At 43.6% G+C, this 9,726-nt stretch overlaps 1 protein-coding gene across 4 annotated transcripts in view; it reads right to left on the bottom strand.

Annotated features, from left to right (window-relative positions):
- Positions 1-1,716: 1,716 nt before the first annotated feature.
- RGL1 (ral guanine nucleotide dissociation stimulator like 1) overlaps positions 1,717-9,726 on the bottom strand; it is a 150,166-nt gene continuing 142,156 nt past the window's right edge. For all 4 annotated transcript variants that reach the window (XM_045536386.1, XM_045536390.1, XM_045536385.1 and 1 more), the window contains 2 exons: positions 6,533-6,647; positions 1,717-4,143 (listed from right to left, as the gene is read on the bottom strand). In XM_045536386.1, coding sequence (XP_045392342.1) covers positions 3,956-4,143; positions 6,533-6,647 — 303 coding nt within the window. In that variant the 3' untranslated portion in view covers positions 1,717-3,955. The remainder of the gene's footprint in view (positions 4,144-6,532; positions 6,648-9,726) is intronic.

Genomic DNA, 9,726 nt, shown 5'->3' with positions numbered 1-9,726 from the left:
GCGTGGTGGTGCACACCTGTGGTCTCAGCTACTCCAGAGGCTGGGGGAGGAGGATGGCTAGAGCCCAGGAGTTTGAGGTTGCAGTCAGCTAGGATCACACTGCACTCCAGTCTGGGCAACAGAGCAAGATCCTGTCTTTAAAAAAATATATGGATCAAGGCTAATTCTAAAAAAAAAAATTAAATTTACTACTCTGAGCATCTCTCTTTCTTCAGCTCTTCCTGTTTAGCCCCGTCTCAAGTCCTCACTGCCATCTCTTGCAGACGCCCTTGCTGATGACTGTGGGAAGATGCACGAACCTGTGCGCCCTGGGGAGAGGACAGCGTCCCCCTGTGGCAGGAATGGTGCTCACCAATCCCCCACGTGTTCTATAGTCCCCGCCTCCCCAGCACTTAGATCAGGGCCAGGGGCTGCCCAGTGGACTCTCAACAGAACTGAAACGTGTCACTTTGGTCTCAAGCAGTCAGAAACAGTGGTGAGTTCTCCGCACTCTCTTTTCCACAATGGTGACTTGAAGGAAAAAACTGCAAGGGCAGAGCTGCAAGATGGAAGCTGCCTGGATCCTGGAGCCACTGCGGAGGAAGCCACTCAGCAGAGCTGCCTGACACTGTCACACAGATGAAAAAATAAAACTCTTGTCTTAAGTTACGGAGATGTCTTGGTTTGTTACTTCAGCACAGACTGGCCTTATACATCCCTTCCAAAGGTATTTAATTTTAAAAGCGATTCTAGGGGAAACAGTAATGCAAAACACAATCAAAAAAGCATCCCCTAACATAGCTGTGGGCATCTATAGGAAAATAGGACTGTCCTCAGGGAACCTTGTTGCCACCACTGGAACTAGGACACGTAAAGCAATACTGGATGCCTCCTAATGGTCCTGTGCTGCATGCAGAATTTAAAAATGCCCCAGAGAAGGAAGTTTTAGGACATTATTCCTTCAGACAAAAAGTTACCAGGCCCAGTTCCTATAAAGAGGCAAAAGAGGGGAACTAGTTTTCTAGAATGATCTTGAAAAAATAGTCACCTAGTACCAAAGACAAAAATCCTTGTTTTTTTCCTGGCCCACCTCATATTATCAATTTCTTATTATTAAAACACCTACTTGGCTCCCTCAAAATTCCACAAGGGCCCAGAAAGTTGGATAATTTGGGTCCATTTAGGAATCCATTGGAAAATGATTCTGGGAACTTTTTGAAAACAACAGGACAACTGACAACACTGTGTATCTGTTAGGTGAAGCTGGCCTTAGACTGAATGACTGTTGGGAAATGACATGGGGTAATTTACAAGAATTACAAGTTTAATCCTTTTGGGAATGCCTTTCCTCTCTCCACAGAGGTCCTGGCTTCAGGGGCACCATGGGAGGTTTCATTTAATTCTTTAAGCAGATGGCAGTCATTGCAGAGTGGGGGAAAGGCTCTTGGAAGGTAAAGCACTACCTTGGATCCTCATTCTAAGTGGGATTTTATGGAAAGTGTCCCCACTGCCTGACTGCTAAGAAAGCAGTCAAGCACAGCATCAGCTCGGACTGCACTTCCCTAAGGAAACCATTCTTTTCCCCAAAGACTGACGACACTTGCCAGTGGGAAGGACCCTCCCAGCTCTGCCACTGGCTTTCCCTTTGCTCCCGCCAAGTGATCCCGAGTGGGCTTCCAGGAGGCTTACTGACATATCTGGAACCCAGAACCCACCTGATTAACACTCCAGATACAATCCCTTTGGGTCTGGCAGCACAAGCCAACCAAGTCCCAAACCAGTTTATTAGTTTAACCAAAAGGTAAACAGATGAGGGAGGTGCAGAAAGACCAGCATGCGAGCAGCTGAAAGCATTACCCGGATGTCCACCAGGAAACAGGTTTAAGACATTTAAAGTGTCATTAAATAAATGAAGCTATGTTTTATCTACTTGGAATTTCCATTGTCTTTTAAAAAAAGGTAAATATATATATATATTTTTACATTGCAGTATATAAATCTAGACTCTACATATACAGTATAAATACACAGGGTGAGCACACGGGCACAACAATGTATGTCTTGGTAGCCACACCCTAAACCAGGCCAATAGATTTGTATCTTCCTTCTGACCTTCACACCGAGAAAATCAGGCTGAGGCTACATTTACTTCAGTCTCCATGATAGCCGTCACCTGGCCATCTCTCCGCCGAGCACAGAAGCACAAACTGGACAAGCCTTGCAAACAGAAGAAAGTGCTTTTTGCCTAGTTGGAACCAGTCAGTCTATATAATGCACAGTCCAGTCTCCTAGAAAGACCAAAGGAAGTCTCAGGACTTCCTGGCTCATTCTTTGGTCCATTGCCACAAATCTCTAAATGTTCCCTGGTGTTTCTTGCATAATTCTTGTAGCTATTTACATAACATAAATCCCACACAACCTTTGGGAGCTGTATTACAGGATTAGGGGGGAAAAAAAAAGCTCTATGTTACAATCTGCACTTCATATTCTGGGTTCATTCTCTTTATTTTTGGAATAAAAACTGGTATTTTGAGAGTTTTTTCTTAAAAAGGACAACATTCTGAAAGTGCTTCTTATACATGTCAATATCCCACATATGGCTTTTAGTTCAAACCCCAGCACAGCTCAGATTTGGAAGGGAGAGTGTGATGGTGTTACTAGAGACAAAAACGTCATTTAACAGTGACACTGTGATAGCAAGTGGGGGGATCTGGAAAAAAAAAGTTATTGGTTCCATCTGGAAGAATGTACCTCTTTGAGAAATGATTTAGATCATACATGAAGCCCCATTTCTTTCCCCATGGCTGGGGCACAGTAATGCTGTAAAAGTTAGTAAGTAAAATAGGCTGCTATTATCAGCAGGGAACGCCGTCCAAGGGGCTATTAACAGGGTAATCACTGCTAAGACATCTTTCACAGGCTCAAAATGATCACATGTAGTCAATCGCAGTAGAAACTTCCACACCTGAGGAACAAATTGCACATAACATAGAGGCACCAGGCTCCAGATGGCAGAAGACGCCAGACATACAGCTGGACATGCAAAAGGCAATCAGAAAAGGCAATGAAGTAGTGAAGATCCAAGACAGATAAGAATCCAAATGAGTCACCATTCTTTTGCACTTTCTTTTCTGGCTATGTTGCCAAAGAACACGGCTATTTGTGCAATAATGATGATGATATCTTCTTTAGGGGAGAAAACAGAAACACAGTGGGGTTGCCAGAAATCGAAACAGGCTTGTGTTGACTCCAGCAGTGTCGTGACGGCCAGACCAGTGGAGCAGATGGACCGGAAGCTCCTCCTGTCCCTCCCTGGGGTGGCAGAAAGCGGCAGAGGCGGGCAGAGGTTGGAGGCCACGGACTCATCCAAACCTTTCCAAAGCGGCCTTTCATTCGGCCTGTGGCAGTTCCAGCCTCTGCAGTTGTTTTTATCTGGTGGCACTTGATTGAGAAAGTAATCCTCTCCCTTTATAAAAATAAAGTTTGGACTTCTTGTAATACTGGCACAAAGGACATTCTGTGTTCCCAGAACTGATTTCATTTACTTGGAAGATAGGAGACGAGGTTCTCAGTTCCTTCTATTTCCCTGTAAAAAGTGACCTCAGCTTCCCAGGCCATTGTGCAAATTTGTTTTTCTGTAGTCCAGAATATCCCATAAAGTCCCTCTTATATATTTATATATATACACATACATACCAAATATGTGTGCATATATATATTTACAAATGTGGATAATTTTGCATTTTGGTCCCAAATAGGTCAAAGAGAAATCAGTGAGTCATTCATCCTTTTCATGTCGGATTCATTTCCCATTTCCCCATAATGCCTACCGTAGTGCTTTGCACATGACAGGGACTCGATAAATATCTGCTGACTGCACCGATGCTCCTCTAACACTGGATGGTATTGCAATCACCACAGCCTGCTCGCAGCCCCACTCTGCCTTTGGCAGGCAAAGGGCCAGCGGTCCCTCCCTTCAGAGGGTGATTTTGCTGTGCCTATTGCTCCAGCAGCCCCGTTTAGCTGTCCTGGGCAATGTCAAGCTGGTCCGGCTGCGCAGTTTCACTTGTTCTTCCATGGAGTTCTTTTTGCGTAAAATGAAGTCAAAGTTCACTTGGCTATTCATGGCATAAAAGACATTTGCCGAGTCTGGGATCACGAGTTCTGAAAACGATAAGGAAAGAAAAAAGTAGTCAGCTTGTGTGGGTTAGCTCAGCACTGATAGTGGCAGATAGAAATCTTGCCCAGACACACAGCTGGGACGATGGACCTTTGTCCCTGGGATGTGACCCAAACCAGACAATGATCACCAATGCCACCCCTAAAATTGGTCCTAACAATGTCTCAATCCCGATAAAAAAAATTAAGTACAAACTGATTTTAGAAATTCACCCCATAAACTAAATGTTCAAATACAGAATGTTAAAGGTAGAAGAAAATATTAGTAGGAAACAGAGGCCAAAAGAAGTTGAAGGACATTCTCAAGATCACAGCTAATGAACAACAGGACTGGAACTAGAACCCGGGTTTCCTTCCTCCTGTAGTCCATTTTCCACTCCAGTAAGCAGATTTTCTCAAAGACTAAGAGAACCCAATGACAAAGAAAAAAAACAGAAAATCTACAACATTCCAGAATTCTTTACTTGGAATATCAAAATATGTATAATTAATCCCAAGTGGAGTCACTGCTTTGTCCAGAGCTTGCATGTTAACATTAAACAGCATCCATGTAAGACAGCATATATGTGCTCGCATTTAAACTATTGTTAACTTCAGCGATTCCCAACTAGACAGCTGCAACTTCAGAAGAAAGACTAGCCCAAGTGTAATATGAAATTATCAAAGCAAAGTTAATTTGGTTCGCTTTAATTTTAAAAGACAGTATATCATATTTAACACTTGGGGTTAATGAGTATGTGAAAAAACAAGTAGGAAATAAAAAAGGTAAAATATGCGAATCGAGCTTTGTGGCAGTGGAAGGGGGGAGGCATCTGGCCATGGAACCGGACAAAGGGAGCCCTAAGTTAGATTTAAACACTGAGGTCCTGCAGCAAGACTGATGCGATCAGTTCTAAGTGACTCTGGTACATTCTATGCACAAATGCTGCATAAAGAATAACCCCTTCGAAGTGTCCCCATGCCCCTGCCCACATATTCGCGGGTCAGCAATAATATTCCTCACGGTTATGTATCACTCAGCGTTTCCCCAAAGCACTTTCAGGTACGTTACTTCCTGTTATCTTCAGACCCGCCCTGTGATCCGTGAGGAACCCGCAGGGTATTGTGGTGTCCCTTTCACTAACTGAGGACCAAGGCCCCGGGAGGTCCAGTGTCTTGCCTGAGACCACACAGCTGGTGGGCAGAGCTGGGTCCAGGCTGCACCCTGGGACTCCTGATCCTTAGCCCCACCGGCCTCAGTTTAGTGCTGTGCTGTAGGTGACAAGGTAAAACTTGAGACCACTTTTCAGGCTTAAGATTTTAACTGTAACTACATTAACTGAGAAAGTCATAACTGAGAAAGTTTTGCCCCCAAGCCTAGGGCTCAGCTGAACGAATGAGAAATGAGAAAACTTCTCAGAGGAAGTTGAAAAAGGATTTTCTCAGAGGCTGTAGCTTTCAATCTCTAGGCAAAGATACTAGTCTAATTTCAGCCACTCGCCTCTAAGCCCAAGATGGAGCCATAGGCGATGTGCTGATCCCATACCCCAAGTTGTGTTCTTCCTCATTGCATCTACAGGAAGGACTGCTTGTAGATGCACACAGCCCTGCATAAGATGCTTGTGTTGTTGCTTTTGCAAGTCTGTCAGCGGAAAGGGTTGGCCTCAGTCAATGACATTTGCTGCTCCTTCTGCACTTGGAGAAGAGACTTATCCTGACTGAGTCACTTTCTATGACAGGGCAAGATATAGAGGCATCAGCCTGTTCCCTCCTCAAGAAATGCAAACCCAATTCAAATTAGTAAACAGATATATTCAGGGGTGATTATTTGCCCAGAGTCTTCATAAAAGGAATTTCTTTAAGCAATGTGTTCACAGGCGTACTGAGGCTTTTCGTAGAGCACCGGTTCTTTGCCTCAGTGTGAGATAAAGAATCTTTTGCTATTTGCAGATGGATCAAGAATAAAGTCTCCCACAAATGATTAACTGAAACAATGAGAAAACATAGGAACTAAGTTTCAGGTTCACATACAACTCAGAAACACGTTATTGGGTAAAGGAGGTACGTGGCCATCTATGAAACCCAACAGACTCCCCACCTACCCTCCACCTCCTGACGCGGGGAGAGACGGCTTCCTGCAAAAACGTTTGATGAGTTTATCATGGGCAGGAGAAAGTCTCAGCAAAACTGCAGGACGAACAAGAGTTGGGGAATGGGGGAGCAGCTTGAGATGCTTAATTCTACAAGCTTATGGAATGGTTGTTCACTTCTGCAGGATTAAAAACCACCACTAGATTCCAATAAAAAAGACACTATATCCATTTTCTGCCTTCTAAACCGGGGAGCATTACGGTCACGCCGCTGGCAGCCTCCCCAAGGAGGAACGCGCGCCCACCTTTGTCCTCCGAGATGACCTGCACCAGCTCGTACTCCTCGGCTGGGTCTGAGTCCAGGTTATGCTTCAGCATTGCTCTCTGGATCACCGCGGGGGTCTTATCCTGACTCGTCAACTGCAACGACAATGAACGGGCTTGTAAAGTACTTAGCTGCATGCGTTTCCCGAAAGGTTTCTCCTGAGCCTCTTTATTCTTGCTGTCTTGTGTTGCACGCGCCTTTCCAGGAAGAGTGGACTAGTGGAAAGAGAATGGGACCCAGAGCTGGCGCTCCCAGGTTCTAGCCCTTAGTGGCCGAAAGATGATGGGCAAGTCACCTAATCCCCGAATCGCAGAGTCCTGCACTATTCACGTGGAGAGAAGGCTTGCCTTGCCTGGCGCCCCAGCACTGCTTGAAGCTCCAACGAAAGAATATACATGAGGGGTTGTGAAAAACGTGAAGCATTATCAGGGATGGGCCGAAATCATCCCTACCTGTAGAACTGCCTCTGTGGCCCTGGTTATGACCTGTGGGATGGAAATAGCTACAGTGCTGCCCACTATTTCAAAAAGCACAAGTGACCTTAGGATTCAGCACCCCGCTCCTGTTTACCAACAGGAATAAAAATGTACGTCCATAAAAGGACTTGTGCACAAACATTCATAGCAGATTTATCTACAATGGCTAAAAACTACAATCGGTCTGAATCTCCATCAACCGGCAAACGGACAAAGAAACTGTCTATTCACAACAGAACGCGGCTGAACGACTGAGAAGAACTAGGAACTGACGTGTGCAACAATGTGGATGAATCTCAAAAACATCACCATGAGCAAAAGAAAACAGACGAAAGATTACACACTACTGGAGTCCATTCTTTCAAAAACAGGAAAAACTAACATGTGGCATTAGAAAACTAGCCTCAAGGTTAAGGGGGCACAAGGAAATTTGAGGGGAATGGGAATGTTCTGGATCTAGATTTGGGGCAGTAAGTTACACAGATGTAGATAGTCAGCAAACCTCAAAAAACTGAACACTCAAGATCTGTGTATGTAAATTTTGCTTAAATAAAAAGCAGCTTCTAAGTATTTTCAAAGCACACGTAAAGGTTCACCTAACCCCCAATTCCGATGTTGTCCCACCCGCCCACTATTTGCAGGGTGTTCAGGGCAATAGGAAAAGAGAGCCGACATAGGCATATACCTTGGGTGATTTCTTTAAATTTGAAAGAAGTGAATGAAAATTCAGATTATTCTTACTTAAAAATAAAAGCTGTTCTCTCCAGGAGGTAAGAGGACTACAGAGAGAAAGCCACACACACACACACACACACACACACACACACACACACAGTCTAATTTCCTCCAAGAAACTCCGCCATTGTGAGCCCGGGGATGGCAGTGCCGAGATGCCTCCCTCTGACCCTGGGCAGCAGCTGGTGTTTGTGATTCGATAAACAGCACGCACCACAATGGCGTCCTTGTAAGACACACAGCTCTTGCTCACTTGACTATTACCAAAACATCCGGCGTATTTATTTACATGGGAAAAAGCGGTGCACACAAAATTCTAAAGGAGAAAAATATGGTTTTTGATGGTCTAAAGGGTATACTGCCAAAGCTGGGTCAAACTGGACTAGCAGAGCAGAAAACGGGAGGAGGAAGGACAGCACTTGGGATGAATGAGAGGCTACGGCGGACTTAAGTTGTATAAAGAGATGGCCAGGCCGCCCTCATTCTCTTTACCTTAAACTCCCCCAGCTGTGTCCAAATGAGAACGGGATGGCCAAGGGCTTTCCTGGGGTGTTTATTACTTTGCACCATGAAAGCTACCGAAGGGAACAAATGATTATGATCAGCATAAACAGCTCAGTCGTGCACCCTTATGCTGATATATTAACCAGCACTGTCCTATAGACAGAGAATGTGAACCACGTGTCTAATTTTAAGTTTCCAGTAGCCATAGTTAAAAAGTTTTTTAAAAGTAAATTAACCTTTGATTTCGAATTGAATTTTCACAGTCTGATACTACTTTTAGATATGGCTTCTAGATTATGGAATTATGAATTATGAATTCATAACTATGAATTATGAAATAATTCATAATTTAGAAACAAAACCCTGTATTCTTGAGCCTCCCAAGTTTCTTATTGACGTACGGTCCCACTTGTGTAAAGGTTTTAACAAGGTAGAATTAGATCTCTAATCTAAGCTGGTACTTGAAAGAGAATGAATATTTTCAAGAATTACCATTGTAATATAGTCAGTACTTCTCAGTCGCTGAAAAATTTGAGTTCACAGCTAGGATTTTACAAGCTGGCCAATAATTACTGAGCATCCATTTACAATGGGTATGCAGGTTTCACAACACTATTTTCAAAGATTGTTTTGTTTTTTTACTTGCAACATGTAAACCTTGGTGGTAAATGTTCATTAAAAGTAAATAAAAAAATTTTTTAAAAAGTAAATTAACTTTAATAATATATTTTATTTCACCCAATACATCCAAAATAATCAGCATATAAACAATATTAATATTGTTAAGATGGTTAACGTTTTTTAGTAGTAAGTCTTCACAATCAGTGTATGTTTTACACTCACAGCTCATCTCAGTTTGGACCATTCCCATTTCAAACGCTCAATTGCCACACGTGGCTAGTGGCTGCGGTACTGAATGGTGTGTGCGTGTCACCTTCCTGTACCTGCCTGTGACCATAAATGCTGCATTCCCTAGTGAAGGGACCTGGGGAGACTGACTCTGTGACTGACATAAGGGAGAAAAGGTCATTTAGAAGGAGCTATGGGCACGGTGGTGGGAGACATTTATCCACGGTCACCGAGGAGACGACTTCACAAGGGTTGAAGTGTTGCTCCTCCTGCTTTCTGTTGAAGGGCCTGGGCTCAGGGGACCCTGGCTGCTCCTGGCCAGCAAGTCCTCTAGGCCAGCAGAAGTGCCATCCGCGGCCCCTGGGGTACCTGCGATCTTTAAGGCGATCCACGCAATCGGAATTATTTTCATAATAATACTGAGATGCTGTTTGTCTTTTTGCTTTTGTTGACATTAAATACAATTTACATTAATATGCAATGTGTTCATTATTTTTAATGAATAAATATTTTGAAAAATTCTCAGTTTAATATCAGATGTGTTAAATTCAAACTACATAGCCTAACGCTCTTTGGAACACTCAATACTTTCTCAGAGCATAAAGGGGTC

The sequence above is a fragment of the Lemur catta genome, chromosome 23 (assembly GCF_020740605.2).
Source record: "Lemur catta isolate mLemCat1 chromosome 23, mLemCat1.pri, whole genome shotgun sequence".
Taxonomy (NCBI): Eukaryota; Metazoa; Chordata; class Mammalia; order Primates; family Lemuridae; genus Lemur; species Lemur catta.
This window is presented reverse-complemented; position numbering and strand designations above follow the sequence as displayed.